The following is a 20,558-nucleotide window of genomic DNA, read 5'->3' as shown; positions in this document are numbered from 1 at the left end:
TTTAGTATTTAGTAGATTCTGTCTGAGACCCTTCAATAAAACTTTACATTGTTATTTATTTTTTGCTTTTTATTCGAGGTATAAGAGTAATTTGTCTGTTTTCTTATGTTTTTTTTTAAATAATAAAAAAATAAATGTTTACATTCTTTTGTTTGGTGAAACAGGTCCTATATTTAGGATGGTTTTCCAGTACCAGTATTCTGGTTCTGCTTCATCTTATCTGAACATTTTCTTTTTCTTTAATCACAGTTTTCCTCCAAAGGTCTTTCGCCGCTGAACAAAGCTTTTAACATCCTGGTCAGGGTGCCGGTGTGTTAGATCTCCCAGGAAATATTCTTTAAGGGAGAAGCTTCTGGATCCGCTAGGCTCCACTGTCATGTTTCTATTACATAATTATCATATTTTCATAAGGAAATAAACCTAAATAATAGACAGTTATAAAATGTATAAAATCTTTATATGAAGCATTTCCACAAAGTTTCAAGGTTAACATCAAAACATCAAATAAAGATTTCAAATAAAAACAGAAACAAAGTAAATTAAATAAAACTTGAGAAACAAACTGAATAAAAATGAGAATATTCAAACAGGAGGATATTAAATCAATTAAACATGTTGAAATAATTCATTAAAGGCGGCTGCTGATGACACCATCGCCTGTCGATGACGTCATCGCCTGCTGACGATGTCACTGAGAACAGTCGGGAGTTTCCTCCTCTCCATCTCTGTGGCCATCTGGCACCAAACGCAGGAAAGGCAGAAGGTGGAGCACAAGCAGTCCTTGCACAAGCTGCCCTGAAAACGACCAGAACCAGAACCAGTTTGAGGGTCCAACCAGAACCAGAGCAATAATAACAACAGACATTATTATTATTAAATAATGTTTAAATAAGCAGCTAATTCAATAATTCAAATTCATTTCAGCAAAGAAACAAACTAAAGATGAAAAATCTGTTTTGTTGACCAGTTTATCAGATTTTTATGTTAATTTTCTGAGCTGTTGATGTTAATATTTAGAATCAGTAAAATATTTTATTGAATCATCAGGAACAGAAACTGAGGCAGCAGCTTTTTGTCCTTACTCTGATGCCATAGCGCTGGCGCAGAGACACCCTGACAGACATGGCGATGGGACGGACGCAGCCCAGAGCGTCCAGCAGGGGGAGGCAGAGGCACTGGCCGAACTTCTTGGTGGTCCGACAGGCGAAGCAGGGGCAGCACCAGAAGGCGAAGCAGCCTGAGGACCACAAGGAGGCGCTCAGGGTCTGGACCTTCACTACTAAACATCTTACCACAGATTCTCTGTGGGATTTACATCTGGACTTTGACTAGGCCATTCTAACCCATGAATCTGCTTTCTCATAATAACTCTGGCTGGATGCTCGGGTGGTTGTACTGCTGGAAGCTGAACTTTGACCTCTTTCTCGGGTCTGCAGCCGCCAACAGGTCCCACAGCATAACGCTGCCACCACCATGTTTCACAGTGCGGTTCGGGTTAGCGTTATTCTCTCTCCTTCGTGACTTGTTAGTGTGTGCTGTGTACGTACATTGCTTCTTGTCTTGGCAGCAGTCGCAGATCCCGGTGGACCAGTCGCCCTCCTCAGAGGAAACCAGCACGGCGGTCTGCGGCGGCGTGGAGACGGTCCAGCTCATCCTGCAGCAGGATCTCACCTCGGCAGCCAACAGGTAGAATCTGCTCCTGAACTCAGAGGAAGCTCACCTGGGAGCGGCTGGACGGAGAGCTCTGATTGGACGGAGCAGGGCTGCTGGTGAACCTGATGGGCGCGTTCCACTGGTTTCCTCCTGAGTCGGTCGCTGCATTCGTCTCAGGAGAATCTGTCATCCTGACTCATCCAGAACCACTGATTCATTATCATGAATCAGGTGATCCTGAATGCAAACAGATATTCATGGGAATCCCTTCCTCTGCTGGGTCCAGTCGGTCCAGTGAAACCAGTCCAGGGAGGAGCAGATCTGACGATCCCGCATTGTTCAGATGAGGCCCAGAAAAATCTGGTGTGGTTGAGTCATGAAACTGTCGGATCTGGAGCCTCAGTTGTTGTTTTAGCTTTTCTACAAAAATGTCCATCACCTGAAGCTGCGTCTCGCCGCTGGGCTGTCAGTTCCTAAAAACAGTTCATAAAGTTCAACAGTCAAAAATTAACAGCAAAACGTTGAGTCGTTTAGCCTGTCATATGAGAAAAAATGTTTTCCATAGATGTCAAGGTTTCAAACTAAATATTTAATTAGCAAGCTGAAGTTTTAGTTTACAAACTAGATATTTAGCTTGGTAGCTGACTAAATATTTAATTTGGAGCTAAATAATTAGCTTCCTAACTTAATATTTGCTCCAAACTACATGTTGCTAACTAAACATTGTGTTTGAAACTGTAACATTTATAAATTATACTATAACATGATGAAAATGTGACTTACTGAAACCCATTCCTTCTCTTCTGAGAGTAAATAATCCAGGTTATTGCTGTTCATTTTTGGTAACTTTATAAACGCTGCTCCGTTTCTGATCTGTTATCGTTTCTAAAGTTCGTGTCCCATTTTCGGCTCCCTGATTCCTCCATGATGCCTCCTGGGAGTCTGGATGTGATGAACAATGGAGGCAGATAAAGACGCCTGGGGAGAAGAAGAAGAAGGAAATTACATGTGCGTAAATGGACATAAAAGGAACATGAAACATGATGAAACCAGTAGAAGGAGATCCATCTGGACCACCGGTTTCTGGTTTTAGCCCAGGAGGAGAACCAGCTGACCCGGGCCAACGATCCAGCCCTGCTTTTGTTTGGGGTCAGTGACGCGGTTCTGTTCTGGATATAAATGCAGCTCAGTTTGTGTGTTTGGTACCAGAATCCAGCGGGACATCAGGATGAAGCTGATCGGTTCTCTGACTCTGATCTGGACCCTCTGTAGAACAGGTAATCACATCAGAACATGATTCACCAGGGAGAGACGAACACATTCTCTGCTCGTCTGGATCACTTTGGTTCAGTCAGAACAGAACCTGCACTGAAACCAGCAGGTTTCTGCTGACTGGAGGGAATATTAAGGTTTTGGAGCGGTCCAGTCAAAGTCCTGACCTGGTTCTGATAGAGGATCTGAGGTGAAGATTAGGGAGAAAAACCAGAAGAAAAGTTTATTTTACTGTAATGTTCATAATGATATTTCCATTTATTATTGCAAAGGACATAAATGATTTCTGGCAAATAATAATAATAAAAAAATCTAATTAAAAACAGAATAATTCTCTTTATTCAAAAGCATTTTAACCATCTGTAAAGTTTTTTATTTTTAACTTTCTGAATCTGTAGAGCTGTGAATAGTTTTAGGAAAACACTAAAAGTTTCAGGACCCTAAATATTTAAATTAACGAAGGGTTGTGGGGTTGTTTTCCGTTACTCAACTACTGGTGGAAACTGGCCAGGCTGGTTCTGTTGGACCGCTGGCACTCCACCAGAACTGTACCTGCTCTCAGCAGTTGATCTGGGCTGCTTTTACATGAATTACTGTATCAGTGCAGCATGTGTCGACCATGATATGGTCAGCATGTAATATTTCTCTTTTAACAATAAAAAAGTGGGTTTTCAGAAGGAATAATTAGAGAAAACACTGAAACAGAGGATGAATCAGTTTATGGTTTACTTCAACTTGGAGAATTGGAAGTCTGAGTTAAATGTGTTGGTACAGCGCTTTAGCATTGGCTTCTCCTTAGTACTGTGTTGGTGGAGTGAGTTTGCATTAGAGGAACTAAAGTTTACAGTTAGTGCTTTAGGATTAGTGGAACTAAAGTTTACAGTTAGTGCTTTAGCATTAGTGCAGCTAATATTCTGACTAGCGGTGTGCACCACTGGTTGACAGCGTGTCTCTGGATCTTCCTCTCCTGATTGCAGCTGAAGCTCTGAGCTGTTATAACTGCACAGACCCGAGTTGTTCCAGCCCAGGAAAACAGACATGCTCCTCATCTGAGGAGATGTGCATAACAGCATCTAGCCGAGGTAACGTCCTCCTGGTTTTCCTACATGATGATTCTGCCTGGTTTCCATCGACTCTAACAGCTCTTTGATTCTCCTGTTGGTTCAGCTTCAGGAGAACATCTCATCTATAAAGGCTGTGAATCTGCCTCTGTGTGTCTGAGCTCAGGCAATACGACCTTTTCGCTCAGCACAGGTGAGACGACTATTGTAGCATCTGTCCTGTGCTGCAACACCAGCGACTGCAACGACCTAACACTGCCTGGTGAGATCCATAATAACACGTTAAAGCCGGTTCTGATCCAGGTTTCTTTTCCCTTGAGATGTTCTCTTCGTCTCGTTTCAGTCCCTGCTCCTCCAGTGCCAAACTCCCTGCAGTGTTTCTCCTGTATCCTCAATGACTGCAGAGAGGTCATGTGCTCAGGAGAGGAGAGTCAGTGCTTCACATCAATCTGTGAGTTTCTGCTGGTCACAGTTGAACGATTCACTGAGAGGAACAACCTGATGTCAAACTAAGTACACCCCTGGTCCAGCAGAAGGTTTCTGCCTGACCTCAGCAGCCTCCTGTGGTGGATTCCTGCTCAGCTCGCTGTAGGTCCCAGACCTGTGCCTGGTTCAGTCAGGCACAGGTCTAAACTTTGACTGGACCAGGAATAATTTCAGCTGTTCTGCTGTAGATTAGCACTTTAACATTAGCTTATACTAAATACCATGTTAGCATTAGCGTTAGGTAAAATAATGTATATGATGCATTATGATTAATGCTTTAGGGTTTAGCTGTTTTAGCTGTTTAGGTTCTGATCATTCTGGTCCAACATCTCCATTCTGGTCTCCTCTATCCAGAATAAATTGTCCCAGAGGTTTTGTCCTTCATCCAGACACAGAAAGATCACATGATCAGCAGATCCTGGATCAAACTTCAGGCCCTGCAGTCGCAGTGAGGCTGAGAGCAGCTGGAAGCCAGGGTTTCCCTCCCAGTGATTCCTGGACATCGGTTGATCTAATCAATAAGTCCCAGTAGTTGTTGAATATTGGTTGATCTGGTCGATCAGTTCTGCTTTTTCTCTCCACAGTGAGTATGGACGATCAAGAGTATCCATTTCTGGGCTGCATGACTCGTAACCTGTGTGAAGCCGACCTGGGTCGCCTGTTCCAGGAAGACAACGTTCTTTTCAACATCAGCGGACTGAGCTGCTGTGGAACCAGTTTGTGCAACGACCCACCAGTACCACCAGTGACACCCACACAGACCAGTGGCGGTTCTGGTGTGAGACTGGAGCTGCTCCAGCTGCTGCTTGGTCTGCTGGTCTGCGCTCTAATCAATGACAAATCAATGCAAGACTGGTAAAGTGTAAATATTACACTTAATATGTTTTACATAAGTTTAATTGTATAAAACTATATAAAACAAAGTTTTAATTTCTCGTTTCTCTGGTTTTCTCAGCCTTTAATACCTGATAAAACAGATTAAATGTGTGATTTTTAAGACTACGACTCGTTTTTAAAGTGATCCAGATCCCTCTGAATTTAAAATCTCTTTTTACTTGAACATGATTTGTAATGAATCAGCCGACGACCGGTCTAGATTTTATTTTTCTGTTATATAAGTCAGATTTTGTCAGTCCTTCACGCGGAGTTCCTCAGGGGTTTGTTTTAGGGTTTCTCCTGTTCTCAGTATATTAACCGACACATAGTGGATAAAATGTTTTATTATCTTAGTTTTTTAACGTGTCCAGGAGAAGCTCAACAGATTTCGTTTTCTAGAAGCTCCCGGCTGGTTTTTCGCCTCCTGGGAGCCTTTGTGTCGTAAACAACAGGGAAATGATGGAGACTGTAACGTTATATCTGGAGAAATCTAGCTGGCAACGCAGGCAGCTGGGAGGAGGAGACATGAAGAATGAAATGACGAGAGTAAATATGAGAGGAACATGATTTCATAGACAAACAGTTGCTATCTGCTCCTGTCACACTGAACTGGAAACGTTTCTGGGTCAGCTTTTCTTTCCTCTGGTTCTGATTCACCGTCTGAGTCATCCGACACCCTGGGACCGGCCGGGTTCCAGATACTCACTTTACCAAAACATATTGTTTACTTTTCAGCATTATGAATTAACCTGTTATCTTCTGTCTGCTGAGACGTTTGGCGACCAAGTGAAAATACTAAACACTTTAGATTACTTGATGAATTACTTTAAAAAGTTTTATATAATGTTTAGAATAATTTTAGTGCTTAAAACTCCAGAATTTGGACTCTATTTTTTTGTCTAATTACATAATTTTTATCATATTACATTGGATGATCTGATCTGTTACTCTTTTTTGCCAAATACTAACTCATTGGATTCATTTTTTAAAGTGTAACTAAAACCTAAATCATTTGTTTTTTGTTTGCTGATAAATTGTCTAAATGGTTTATTTGTTTTTTCTTTCAAAATTTTGTCATTTTCCTGTAAATTTGCTCAGTTTTGAATTATTTTGTCTAAATCCGTCTCAGTGCTGGATTAGTTTTTCAGGCTTCAACTTTAAACACAAATAAGAAAAAAGTGAATTTAAACAGATTTTATTGAGATGTTAAATATAATTACTGATAAATAGCAAAGTTATTTTAAAGTAGGAAGAAGACCAACGCACTAATCAGCTTTAGAGGAGCAGATTAGTGAGGGATTATATGGATTATATTCCAGGTTATTGTTGTTGATTCACGTTCAACGTCTCAAATGACGGCAGGTGAGAAAAACCGTCAGGTTTTATTTCTACAGGAAACCAGACGGATTCTCAAAACGACAGAAAGAAAAAACAAAAGAGACGAAACATCAAAGAAACATTTGTTAAAATACAGAAACACTTTAATCTGACTTTACACTGGGATTAATATTAACTATGAGCCTTCAGTCAGTCAGACTCTGTGTTCATGATCCACAGTAAAAAGTTTTCAGTGGATTTAATGGACCAAGTTTCTCAGGTTTCCAGGCAGAAATTAATAAACACAGAAATAAAATCACAAAGTTCACAAACAGAAAAACAAGAACCTGCTTCCTCCAGGAGGTCCAGAACCAGAACCAGAACCTCTGGGTTCCCCCACCAACCAGAAGCGGTTCTGATCCAGCAGAAGGTTTTCCGTTTCCCCACAGAGTTTAATGGTTTCCCGCAGGAAGTTTCTTCTCTAATGATGTCATTCCAGTCTCTGACCTCTGACCCCTGACCTTCCAGGTTTTGAGTCATGAGCGTTTCACTGTTTAGCATCACCGTCAGAAACGAAGCTCAGATCGTTAAAAATGATTCATTAATCCTCGTTTTAAACATTTAAACCCTGAATCAGCTTCATGTCAAACGTTAGTAACAATAACAATGATAATAATATTAACAATAATATTAATGATGATGATCCTCATCCCCTAACCTGACCTTCTGACCTGAACATCAACCTGCCAGCTGAGCTCTGATTGGACGGCTCCCGTTATGTTTCCTGTCTCCACGGCGATGCTGGAAGTGGGCGGAGCCTCAGGGGCAGAACTCGTAGTCTCCTCCCCTGTCGGCGGCTCCGTCTATCTGGTAGACGTTCTCCACGGCGGAGGCCCGCTGGTGCAGCTGCAGCTGCAGGGTGGAGGAGGTGGAGCTGAACTGGACCTGCTGCCACAGCTGCTGCTTCTGCTGGGGAGGCCTGGACCAGAACCAGAACCAGAACCAGTTGATGAAGCAGAACCCGCTGAGATTTAATAACCACTAAAGCTACAAGAATCACAACAAACTGCAGAGAAACTCAGCAAATAGAAGCTGGAATAATTCAGTGATATAATAAAAAGTGAAATCCAGGAAGTAACGGGAAATATCAAAAACAGAAAAATGTTCATCAGCAGTTTAACTTTTACCAGGACAAATAAAAGCAACAAAAGGCCAGTAATCCATGCTAATGGAAAACTGACTGGAAGGAAAAACTGTGGTAGGAAACACTGACACATTTTAAAGTTTATTACTCTGAAGGTAATTACTGACATAAATTAACCCATGAAGCACATTTAAATTGATAACTTTTACATTTCAGGAGAAACAAAAATAAAAGTTTCACTTTAAATCTTTTCAACACCTTCAGACCCAAATATAGAAATAAAATCAACATCTTTGAACCTCTTCTATGTTTTTCTGGCTGTTTTGTACAAAATATTTTATATTTTCCTAAAATAAACAGACAGTGGAAAATCAAAGGTCAAAAATGAATGACACTGCTTTTTATGGATTATTATTTTTAATGAGAGATAAAAGAAAACCTTGAGGTGGTCAGAGTTATTTATTTTATTTTATTGGTCAGATTTTTATGTTTTTTTCTCTGAGCTGAAATGAAGTAAATAATTTTAACTAGTTTACTCTTCTGTTCAGAATGAATCTAAATGTTTTTCTGTAACTAAAATGAATGAGTGAAACTCCTGCTGTGGTGATTCGGGTGATTTAGAGAGAAATGCTCTTTTAAACGTGCAGATGTGGGTCAGTGTGTGGCTGACTGAGAGGAACATTAAAGGTCGTTTCTTCTTCTGCAGCTTGTTGTCGCCCTGCGGTTAACGCTTTGTTTCCCCGGTGGTCTCGTGACGCTCGGCTCTCATCATAATGTTTGAACCGTGACATTTTAAACTGTTTGCATCAGCTGAACGCTGACAGGATGACATGAGTCAGAGACAAACGCTCAGGTTTCGCTTTCTTGTGAAAAAGGAAATCTGACTCAGAGCTTCACTTATTAAAGGGTCTCAATATTAATGCTGCAGAGTTTAGTTGTTTCTATCTACAAATATTCTGCGTATTAAAGGCTGAGCGGTGGAATCAGATCAAACTGGTTTATCAGATTAATCCAGGCAGTAAAGGGTTAATGGGTTAAACCGCCGGCAGAACCGCCTGATCGGAAACCATTAAAAGTCCGGACAGTTCCACCATCTTAGCACAGACCTCTTCGGATCATGAAGCAGCAGCTGATGAAGGCCATGTTGCATCATGGGAGTTAAACGGCTTGAAACCTGCGGTGAGGTTCGAGGCGTTTTGCCCGAGTTTCACTCTGAACACTGAGGCGAGCGATGATGATGATGATGCTCTGATGAAGATGCATCAACGTTTCCAGGAGAAGCCAACGAAGCCGAGTCATGAATGAATCAGCGGTTCATTTAACGGTGACCTTTAACCTCTTGGCGACAGAAACAGTTCGGTTTATAAAAATGAACAGAAGAATCAAAGACTCACAGTTTGAGCTGCTTCCATCTTCTGGCTGCAAACAGAAACATCAGAAACAATTTTAAAAGCACCAAAATGTTTGATTCAGTAATAAAAAAGAAAGTACAGCCTCTGACAGTTCACACTAATCTGGTTGGTTTCGGATTATAAAATTAATTACATGTAAGAATCAAAACACATCAGATGCAAAAACAGGAAAAGCTAAAAAGAATGACCCCAAACCCTGAACCAAGGAAATAATGAAAACTGAAACATTTTAACTGAAATAAATAAAAACAGTATTTAATGGAAAAAAACTAAGACTAACTGGAATAGTTATAAAACTAACTGTAACATTCAGAAATTATAGATATAATATCCTTTGTGTTTATGAATTTATTTATTAGCCTTTCAAAGGGTACGTTTTAGTGATATTTTAGTTTTTTAGCTGTCTGTAAATTATGGCTTCTATATTCCTCCTGGCGGCTTCGCTATGCTAGGCTAGGCTAGGCTACACTTGGCTACGCTAGGCTAGGCTTCGCTAGGCTATGCTAGGCCACAAAATGCCAGCAGCAGAAGTTGTTAGAAAACTTCGGAGTCAGCTGGTTGTTAAACAAAAACCAAACAAATTTATAGAAAATGGATTCTTCTGCTGAGCATTCATGACCCAATCCATGTTTACATAATCACAACACTTTCACCATTTTTTAATTCTGCACCTAAAAATCAACCAAAGTGTGAAAAAACTAAAACTACCACAATAACTAAACAATATTTAACTAATAAAACCTAGGAAACACTTTAAAAACTAACTGAAACCAACTGAATTAGACAAGCTAAAGCCTCACTTCTGACTCCAGGAACTCGGTTAGTTGTGAAAATTTGACCCGTTCCATAAACAAACGGTCTGTTTTCTAGTGCTGATTAAATAGGAAGTTCTGGGCGTTGATGTGGTTAACTGAGTTCTGCTTCAGCTGAAACCTGTGAAGTTTGAACCAAACTGTGTCAGCATTAGCATTTGAACCAAATTAGCAGCTAGCTCTGGTCGTTTCCTCTACATGTTCACTCTTTGCTCTTTATTCTGCTAAATCAGCCCCAGTAAACTCACCCATGATGAAGAGTCCTGCTGCAGTGAGCAGAACCACCAGCAAGAACAGAACCAGCACCAGAACCACAGTCAGCATGTTGCCCTCCTGCTGCTGCAGACAGAACCATGAAGCATCATCAGATCAGAACCAAACTCCAGCGGATCTCCTACTGCTTCTAGAACCATTTGCTCTCCAACAGCTGGACCAGCAGAACGGATCGGAACCAGAACTCTGAGCAGCATGCATGTAGAAGCAGCAGGACTGGAGATCTGAAGGAACTACTTCAATCAGCGTCTGGGGGTGGGGCCATGGACATCAGCAACCAATCAGAACGCTGAGAGCTCCATTCTAACCCTAAGTTAGCATAGAAATGGAGCGAAACAAAGAGTTTCTATAAATGATTAAGATGAATTTATGACCAACATTAAATATGAAAAACAACATGAATATAAGGAAAAAGTTTATATTCAATTTCCATTATAGCAGTGGTGGGAACTGCTAGCGAAAAAGCTAGCTGCGCTAACCCAAGCCCACTAGTTACAAATATTAGTTCAGTTATTGCTAAAGCGCTAGACATGCATAATATTTAGCTAAAGCTAAGCACATTCCTTTGCGCCGCCATTAGTGCATTAGCAGAAGTGTTTCCATCGCTGCATTACATCTTCAGGAAGCCAGGCTCTGCAGTGTCAGATGGTGTTTTCCAGCACTTCCATGTGAACTTTGACCCTTGGTCACTCAACTTCAACAAGTGCACATAGACAGTTCCACAACCGTTAGCTAACTGTCCACTAGCCAATATCATGCAGTCATGATGTAGATGATGCAAGATGTTTTCAGGAGGTTGAAAGCAGGAAGGAGTCGGGATAAATTATCTAAATTATGGGGTTTGTAGTTCCATCATAGCTTTAGTTTTCAGCCACAACAAACCTGGAGGCTAGCTAACACTAGCATCAGTTTGGTAGCGCAACGAGTCCAGAGCAGAATCCTCATCTGCAAGCTCTGAGCTTCAACACGACTGAGAGTTCATGAGCTTTTGCTCCCGCCTGATGATGATGCTGTGATTATAAAGCTGATCTGTTTGCTGAGATCAACAGGAACTGGACGAACATGGCGGTCCGTCTGATCTAGATGGTCGATGTGGTTCTGAACCGCATCTGATTCAGAAAGCCACAGCTCTTGTTTAAAACTGGAACACGTGATAAAATCTGCCACTGTGGTGACCCAGACCAATTATTTCACTCTAAACTCGTGTTTGTAAAGCAGCAGATCATTATGACCAGTGGTCTAGAGGCAGACACGAGTTTAACTGGAACCCATCAGCCACTGAGTGACCCTGACTGGCTTTTCTGGTTGTTGTCTCAGGATGACCTCATGGTGCTCACCTCCTGTGTGAAGCTGCTGCTGTTAGAACAGGAAGTCAGGAGGCTCTCTGTGGTCAGCTGATCTGCTGGAAGAGGAAGTGAAAGCAGATGAGTTTAGAACAGCAGAATCAGCAGCTTGGCAACAGAGGAGAGAGTCATGCTGAACCAGAAACATTACAGAACAACAGGGTCTGATGTTTCCTTCTCAGAACCAACTTCCTGTTTAACAAAACAAGATTTAATCTTTCACACTTTGATCAGACTGAGTCATCCTGGACCCTGCAGCCTCCATGCACAGATACCTGCAGTCTGAGCAGCAGCTGGTCCCTCTGAGGACGTCTGAGGTTCTGATGGAGCCCAGGTGGTCGGAGCTGGACACAAACACAGCATCACCATCAACATCATCGGCGAATGAATAGATCAATATGAGACACGATGTTCAAACATCTCAGAAAACTCTCCAAAATAATGTTAATAAAGCACAAAAGATCAAACCTAAATGATTCTCTGCCAGTCTCTCTGCTCTGGGTCGATACATCGATGAGTTTTAGGTTTCTGGACTTTAACCAACAAATATCTGAAGAACTAAAACTATTGATGGTGACCACAGTCAGTCCTCCAGACTGACCTGTCCTGCTGCATCTTTCAGTTCTTTCTCTGGTTCCACAAACCTGAATCCAGTCATGGCTCTTCAGCAGAACCTCTGCAGAACCTCAGGACATGTTGAGGACGTATTGGACCGACTGAATGAGCCGTGATGGAGCAGAGACTCAACTAAAACTGACAGGACAATCAAAGGGCGCAGCAAAGCTTAAATCTGATTGGTCAGTTTGCTTTTGTTTATTTGGCAGCTTGGCGCTTTTTCTGTGAGCTAAAAATGAATGACAGGAGTTTGAACCTCCCGTAGTTCTAAGCGCGGTTTGGATCCCGGTTTTTACAGTGTGCGGTTCTGGCGGGTCGTCGGTTTCTGAGCTTCTTTGATGTTTCCCGAACTGGAGAGCTGATGGGTCACCAGTTAGCTGACATCTGCTGCTCTTCCTGAGCGTCGCGCTAAGACTGCGAGTTAAACAACTTAATCTAGTCTTAATGTTCCCCACAAGAGTAAAAATTAAGCAAACATTGTTGCTTCACCTTCTCCTCCTTTGGACGTCTGACTCCACCTGAACCTGGGAATCAACATCCTCCTCTTTCCATGGATCTCACAGGTATATAGGCTTCGCTTCCATGTCTTTATTATTTAGCATCGTTTGTGTAAAAAAAAAACGAAAAAGGGTTTGCTGCTTTAGTGGTTTAGTTTTGTGCTGCTTTGGAGAGGTGGCTGTGCTCTTGCAGGTCAGGTGCAGTGATAGTCGGACATTTTTGTTCGACAACTGCTGGTGTCAGCCAGCTGGTGACCCGTCAGCTTTTAAGTTTACAAAACCACAAAGAAAAGCTAATAAACCGGCGACCCGCCAGAACCGCGCACTGTAAAAAACTCAGGCAGGATCTTATAACTATGGGAGGTTCAAACTCCACTCATCATTTTTAGCTCACAGAAAAAGCAAACTGACCAATCAGATTTAGGCTTTGGCGTGCCCTTTGACCCCCACAGACTCACACTGATGTGCGCTACATACAAGATGTTTTGGCACAAAATAACTTTTTCTTCTCTCTATAATTTTAATAGTAAAGAGGGTTGGATAATAATAATAATAAAAAACTTCTCTTTTCTTTTTTTCATTTTAAGGAAAATCTCAGCTGCTGCTGCAACAATCCAAACTCTCAGTGACTTTAGATTCACACAGAAAATCTCCAAAAGGGAATCAAACTTAAAACTCTGAACTAAGAACTTCTGATCACATAATTAACCATAGCTGCCATGGTAAATTATTACTGATAACTATTGTCAGTAGTCCCTAACATAAATATTATTAGATCGCATGTAATAATATATACATATATGTATTATTGTTATAAAGGCTGAGCTAAGAAAATTCATGTCTGTATCCCAGACCCTTCGTGTTACTCTGTACCCGTGAAGAAGCTCCCAGTCTCAAAAAGGTTGGTGACCCCTGGGCTACAGACTCCTCTTTGGGTTGTAAAGGATTAAGACCTGATATCAGTCTGTCATATGTGAGCCATAAATCATAACCATTCAGGTAAAATAAAGCACCAAAAATCAGCTGCTGTCACTGTTTGGGAAGAGGAGATGCTTTATACTTTCCTTCTTCACTGATAACATCTCAGAGTTAAACTAAACTTTAGTCTCAAAGCTTTATGAATTTTAAGAAATTAAAGTTTTCATTAACAGTCACCAATGTTACCCTGAGCCACAGAGCTGCCGCCTTAAGAAAAGGAAAATCTGAGTAATTTCTCACCTCTTTCAACTCTCAAGTCAAAATGATGTTTTTGATCATTGAATGGTCCGTTTATCTGGACTCTGCAGCCGTATCTTCCAGCATCTTCCTCTGTGAGGTTGAGGATGGTCAGAGAAACGTCTCCTTGATCCAGTTGTCCCAGTAGCTGATACCTGCTGGAAACACTGGTCACAACTTCATGTCCGTTTGTAGAGATGAGCTGATTGTTGCAGCCAGAACTTGGTATTTCTCCTTTTCCCCAGCAAACATGCACTGCTCCATGGTCTTTTATCTTATATTCACAAGGCAGAGTCACATTCTGACCCGTCTGACCAACAACGCTCCTGCCGTCACATCCTGACACTGAAAACAGAATATTAACAATCAGTTAAACGTCTCCATCTCTGGCTCATTTCACAGACAGAAACCAGTTTATTGTAATTAAGTGGTTTAATATGATTTTATGCTCATCATTGACTTCAATGAGTCATAAAGTCTGAAACTAAAGACCAACTGAAACTACAACATGTCAGCGATCAGCAGAGCTTCGTCTCTGCAGCTGATTTGATCTGAGAAAGTTTCTAACAAGAACCAGAACCTTCAGAGACAAGATGGAAATAATTAATTTAAAAGAACCAAAATCCTGCATGTAGAAACACACAGAACTGTAGCAACACAAACTGGATCAGAACAGGATGATTACCTGCGAGCAGCACGATCAGCAGCGCGACCTTCATGATGAACAAGCAGCACGTTTTGACTACCAGCTGCTGAAACTCTGCTGTCACCACAGCTGCTTCCCACGGGGCGTCGACAAGAACTAAACCTCAGAGTGGCCTGAGAGGAAGTAGAGAGGCTGAGGGACAGAGAGCAAGTTTTCAGAGCTTCCAGGAACTGGAGACACCAACCCAGACCTGCTGCTTCCTCTCATCTTTTAATAAACATCTAAACGACAGAAACAGCTTTAATCTGAAACAGCTTCATGTGTCATAGCGTCTCAAAGTGTCTCTGCAGCTAACAGTTCTAATATAAGCTTTTAATAAAATAATAAACATTATTTCCAACTTTACAACTCAACTTTAAATTATTCATGCAATATTTTCTAGGTTTAGTGGCTTCATTTAGTCTTTTTGTTCACCAGAATCAAGCTGTTGTTGTTATTATGTCACAATAAGTTTAGTTTCACATTAACTGAATCAACAGGATGTGCAGAAAAGCAGCATCTTTGTTTTATTAATGATCAAAAATAACAGCTTAATTCATTGAGTCAGATTAAATTAACAGCACATCACAGCTTAGACCTGCTGCTTCATGACGATGCCAGAGAGCCACCAGGTCTGGACCTCTGGACTCTCTGTTCTGATTCTGTATCTCAGCCTCAAACTGCATTTTACATCATTTTTCTCTTCAGAGGCGAGAGCAGAAACCATCTCTACAGAGAACACCTGCTATGAATACAGACAGAGACTACAGAGGTCTCAGTTCCCGCTGTGGTTACAACATGATGGTAATTATTAGACAAACAAAGCCGACAACAAGCTGGTGAAATAGAAATTAATATCTAAAAATAGATTATAAAGCTTAATTTGATAACATCTCCAGGTCTTGGCTGTCTCACCAAATGAATAGATTTCATCAATAAGAGTTTACATTGTAAACACCGTCTATTTGCCTTAGTGTCCACTGGGGGGCGCCACTCATACAAAGTAAAAGGACCAACATACAGCGTCAACGCTGCCCTTGATACAATCATAAACTAACTCCTGTTGACAGGACAATCTAGTCCTCATCAGTTCTTATTAATGATCAAATCTACCTAAATAAATTCACTGTATTTGTTGTTGATCTCCATTTAATTAATTGCTTTAAATAGAGAAATGACAGACTATTTTCAAAAGTAAATGGGCATTTTTACTTCCCTCAGTAGCTACTGTGCAATAATTGTTACTTGGACTGGAAACTCGGCTCTATGCGTCCAAACTGTTTCATAAAAAAATGAAAAAGTTGATCCTCCCCGTCGGGGAATCGAACCCCGGTCTCCCGCGTGACAGGCGGGGATACTCACCACTATACTAACGAGGAGTGACCTGAAATAGCATGGTGTCCGACCAGTTTTATCCACTGTGAGGAAATAAAGGTTTGGGGCAAATCAGTGTCATTTAGTTCAGGCTGGCTGCATGTGGGGTATTACCCGCCCACAGAATCAGCCGAGACTCTCTTGGCCTGGAAGCTGTTTGTTGTTTTTACCTTTTACTTTGGTTTTACTTCCGACTGTTTGTCATGTAAAGCTAAGCTTTTTTCCCTGATCGTAAAAATATGCAAAATTCAGCTTAAGAGTTGCGTGTGTGATTTTTACAAAATATACAAAACCTACGACCACAGTAGGGTTCAAGTTAAGTCTTAAGTTAAGTTACAAGCAGAGTCATGAATGAATGAATGAATCAGTTTAACGGCGACCTTTAATGTTTTGATGTCAGAAACGGTTCAGAGTTTCTAGAAACGAACAGAAGAGAATCAAAGACTCAGTTTGAGCTGCTTCTTGCTGCAAACAGAAACACCAGAAACATTTAAAAATATACAATAATTGATCCCAACTCTGATCCCAGAGCTGGTAGAATCATGTGCAGCAGTAAACGGCCTCAGTGGTTGTTTTCCTCTCTAGCTGCTGGACAGATCGGGTCACTTCTGACTCCAGAACCGTCTGGTAAACACAGGAGGTTCTGGTCCAATCACAGACTTCGAGGTGTTCAGGTCCTGTGGGGGAAAAACAAACCCAGATCACCATTCCTCCACCACCGTAATTCACCTTGTGCAGCAGGAGTAGGAAATTTAGTCTAGTAAAGCTGCGTTCAGACTGCAGGCGTATGAGAACCATGTCAGTCTTTTTCACAGCAGTCTGAACGGCTCAATTCTGATCTTATCAGACCAAGGAAAAATCTAATTTGTGCAACTACTATATGTGGAACTAAATCAGATAAGCATTGAATAGATTTCAAAGCATCTGCAGTCTGAACAGTTAGATGGCATTTTATCTCATTATTTTATCTCATAATTATGTCATAATTGCTGAGTAAAGAAAATGAACAGCCTTTGTCAGCGCGCCCAGGTTGCTCAGCAGGTGGTGGGACAGTTCTGATAAAACTGTAAGAGTGGAATCTCGCTGATCCGGTTTGCAGGGTCCAACAAACATGATAACTGGCTCTCATTTTCAGTAATTTCCCTTTTAAAGGTCCACACATTCACTGTTTGTCCTTGACTGATGCTAAATCAGCCACAGCAAACTCACCCTTACTGAGGAGTCCAACTGCAGCGACCAGAACCACCAGCAGCAGACCCAGAGACATCATGCTGCCCTCCTGCTGATGCTACAAACAGAGAGACATGAAGAACCATCAACTTCTTCAGGAAGTGATCGGCTCGATTCCTGTTCAGAAACGTCTGATTGGTACAAAAAACACGGCTGTTTTTAAACGTCTCTAAAATCAGCCCCGGTTTAAAACAGGGACAGGTTGGATGAAAACTGTCACTGTTTGATTATTTCTATCTAAACCGATTCTGGAAAAGCAGCAGATCATTATGACCACTGATCGGCAGTGAAACACACCAAGTCTGCTGTCTGTGTGTCACATCTGTTATTAACATCCAGGTTTTAGCTGCAGTTTTTCCTCAGTCACATCAACTCTCTACGTCACATCAGACATTAAGTAAAGCTGACTGGTTTGTCATGTTCCTACCTCAGCTGAGGTCAGGAGGCTCTCTGTGGTCAGCTGATCTGCTGGACGAGGAAATGAAAGCAGATCATTTTAGAACAGAACAAACTCTTAAATCAGGGGTTGTAAATACTTGTAGAAAGATGTGAATCCTATTTGCAAGGTCAAAAATTGCAGGCGACTGAACAGTGTGAGAGCGTTGATCATGTGAATTGTCTGAGCAATTTTATTGAGCTTTGTTTTATTAATGATCACTTGAGGTTCTAGGAAGAAGTACAATAGTAGAATGTGCATCAAGCTAGAACTGTTTCACCAGATTGTGGGTTTCAGAACATCATCCACTGTACAGCATCCTCTGCACATTTCTGTCAATGACGTTCTGTGTTTTGGAAGAGTCAGACCTGCAGAGATTGCGGCAGGCCTAGTGTAATTAATTGTTTTTAATAGAGTAATGACAGACTACTTTCAAAAGTAAATGGGCATATTTAATTCCCTCAGTAGCTAGGGCTGCAAAAATAGTTAAGCTTAACTCTCTAAACTCTTCCTATGCATTCTCTATGGTAGTTCTTAACACTATGGATGTAATGCACTGTTTGACCACAGGGGAGATTTTGGGGGCGCTGTTTCCACGTCTTCTCTGTGATTATAATAAGGAATAACTTTAAGGCTGTTTTGATTGGCCGGCTGTATCTAAGCGACTGTAGTAGCGTCAGGAAAATCCCCAAAACACTTTAATGGCCGATCGACTTTCCCTCACAACAGCATCCGAGGTAAACATCCTTCTCCAAATAACGTAAGTGATCATTTTCAGCAGAATGTGAAAGTTCTATAAATATATTGTTACGGTCCAAGGCCTTTCCTCTGGGTCTCTAGCATTCCTGTTTTGGATCTTCTAATTGGTGCTGATTGGAAGTGGAGGCAGCTGGCCAGTGTCTCCAGAATGACACCAGATCCAGTTTAAGATGCACCATTTTTTCTCCCTAAGCAGCTCATTCCTTTCTGTCTCCCTGCCTCCCTCTCCTCTCCAACCAGTTATGATTTTTTGTTAAATAAATCCCATTTTAAGTTATCCCATGCGTTGCTTCCCTTTGATTTGTTATGGTTCTAGAGCCAGACTATAACAGTGTATATACTGTATGTATATATATATATATATATATATATATATATATATATATATATATATATATATATATAGTTATGGTCTATATATATATATACAGTATATATATATGTGTGTGTGTGTGTGTATGTGTGTGTGTTTTTTTAAACTGCTTAAGATTTGGAACGAGTTAGCAAGTTCAGCTTATATTAAAATCCCATCGTAAACGAGGTAAGATGTTAAAAGTTTTTAAAAATCTATCAAGCTATAGCTAAAAAAACCTGTGTATTTTATTACTATTTAGTCTATTAGTTAATTTATTTAAAATCATAAGCGATTTTGTTTGAAAAGTCTTGCTTTTAAAGTACACTTCTACATCGGATGAATACAGAAGCTGTTTACTGACGGCCCATCACAATATCCTGAGCAAGTGTTTATTGTTTTATAATAATAAGGCATAAACTTCATTCACTGGCACAGGCATCACAGGGTGCAGGCTCCTGCCCCGTGATGTAGGACGAAGCTTCGAAGACGTTTCTTCGAAGCTTCGTCCTGTACCAGTACTTCCAGAGTTTCTTACTCTCAAAATTTCATTAAGCAAAACCACACCACCCTTACGACCAGAGCCTGTTTTGGGTCTCAGTGAGTATATTGTTTCAAGAATAAACCAGATAATCATCATTGATACATTTTTGTTTAATTATGCTTACCTACATTTTACAATTGACCTCCCAGGAGCCCCTGCAGCATCCTCAAGTTCCTCTGCATCACCTGCAGCTTCTGGTCAGCCAGAGGAGAAACACTCCACTGGTCCACCTTCATCATTCTCTGCAGCCTCAGCTGGACATCCTGCGTTTGGTGACCAGCCAAGACTTAACAAGTTTTGTTAGAGCTTTCTGTGTGTTTTATTTTGAAATGTTTATATATGTTATGAATTCATTGTTCAGTGGTCATTTATGCACCAGACATAGACCTGCAGCCCAGGGGCGGATCTAGACGGGGGCCAACGGCGTACCAAAGAAGTTAGACTAAATAAATGTGTTATGTTAATGCTCAGTGGTGAATTTTTTTTAACCTTCACAATTTTACTTTAACAATGAATTAAAAGTTACAGTGCAGCTGCTGTACAGGCTCACGCTTTCCATCTGCAGGGATCTGGATCTCTGGAGACACAAGTGGCTCTTTGGCTTAGAAATATTGCTCTGTTTTGTTTTGTTTGTTTATTTGTCTCATTCTTTTTTAAGTGTTGCCATAAAACAACACTGACTACCCTGGGCCTTGTGGTAAATTTGGTCTAGAACCAGCCTCCAAGCCTAACTCCTTATTTGTATAAATATTTTAGTAATACTCTGTAAAACGCCAGAATGTTCACAAACCTTTTATACTTTTGGCTGCCTGAGGATACATTTTGAATATTAAATCAGGTGTTGTGATCAGTCACTCAGTACTTGAGTAGTTGACCAAATGCTTTTTATACTTGCTTAATTAAACGTGTTTAAAGTTTCCTACGCTGGTTGGAGTTAAATTTTGGGGTACTCTTAACTGACCTCTATGAATGAACGTTTGCTCAATGGATCACTTTTTAAAACCAAAAACACTTCCATAAAATAATGTCTATCGCTGCAGCAGACGTCCCGACCCATGACAGCGGGGCGACGCGCCGTGGTGGGCGTCCCATGTTTTGATTTCTGAGAGGTGGCAACCCTGGGTCCACCTCCACATCTAAATCACTTAGAATGGTCAAACCTCAGTCAGGATATTAACAACATTGAATGATGGAAAACACAG

The 20,558-nt window shown here is 41.0% G+C and overlaps 3 protein-coding genes and 1 non-coding gene across 5 annotated transcripts; 1 reads left to right on the top strand and 3 right to left on the bottom strand.

Moving 5' to 3' along the window:
• Positions 1 to 469: 469 nt before the first annotated feature.
• On the bottom strand, positions 470 to 2,529 carry LOC102231536 (cornifelin homolog B-like). Its single transcript, XM_023341871.1, has 4 exons — positions 2,437 to 2,529; positions 1,548 to 2,126; positions 1,083 to 1,237; positions 470 to 795 (listed from the first exon to the last, which is right to left on the bottom strand). Exons 2-4 carry the CDS (start codon positions 1,651 to 1,653, stop codon positions 670 to 672), a joined length of 387 nt encoding a protein of 128 aa, XP_023197639.1. The 5' UTR covers positions 1,654 to 2,126; positions 2,437 to 2,529; the 3' UTR covers positions 470 to 669.
• Positions 2,530 to 2,863: 334 nt separating this feature from the next.
• LOC111610008 (urokinase plasminogen activator surface receptor-like) lies at positions 2,864 to 6,338 on the top strand. Its single transcript, XM_023341870.1, has 5 exons — positions 2,864 to 2,930; positions 3,903 to 4,007; positions 4,093 to 4,248; positions 4,330 to 4,437; positions 5,057 to 6,338. The coding sequence occupies exons 1-5, from the start codon at positions 2,882 to 2,884 to the stop codon at positions 5,329 to 5,331; spliced, it is 693 nt and encodes a 230-aa protein (XP_023197638.1). The 5' UTR covers positions 2,864 to 2,881; the 3' UTR covers positions 5,332 to 6,338.
• Positions 6,339 to 6,516: 178 nt separating this feature from the next.
• LOC102231803 (hepatitis A virus cellular receptor 1 homolog) lies at positions 6,517 to 14,789 on the bottom strand. Of its 2 annotated transcripts, none has more exons than XM_023341763.1 (7): positions 14,662 to 14,789; positions 13,980 to 14,321; positions 11,925 to 11,993; positions 11,644 to 11,705; positions 10,282 to 10,372; positions 9,204 to 9,228; positions 6,517 to 7,644 (listed from the first exon to the last, which is right to left on the bottom strand). In XM_023341763.1, the coding sequence occupies exons 1-7, from the start codon at positions 14,693 to 14,695 to the stop codon at positions 7,485 to 7,487; spliced, it is 783 nt and encodes a 260-aa protein (XP_023197531.1). In that variant the 5' UTR covers positions 14,696 to 14,789; the 3' UTR covers positions 6,517 to 7,484. The 2 variants fall into 2 exon arrangements, with proteins under 2 accessions (XP_023197531.1, XP_023197530.1); XM_023341762.1 differs by having other exon boundaries at positions 6,519 to 7,644; positions 11,644 to 11,708.
• A 1,179-nt stretch (positions 14,790 to 15,968) lies between these two features.
• Positions 15,969 to 16,040, bottom strand: trnad-guc. The gene has a single exon. It is a non-coding gene; the product is annotated as a tRNA-Asp (tRNA).
• Positions 16,041 to 20,558: the final 4,518 nt, after the last annotated feature.

The sequence above is a fragment of the Xiphophorus maculatus genome, chromosome 11, assembly GCF_002775205.1.
Source record: "Xiphophorus maculatus strain JP 163 A chromosome 11, X_maculatus-5.0-male, whole genome shotgun sequence".
Lineage (NCBI taxonomy): Eukaryota > Metazoa > Chordata > Actinopteri > Cyprinodontiformes > Poeciliidae > Xiphophorus > Xiphophorus maculatus.
This window is presented reverse-complemented; position numbering and strand designations above follow the sequence as displayed.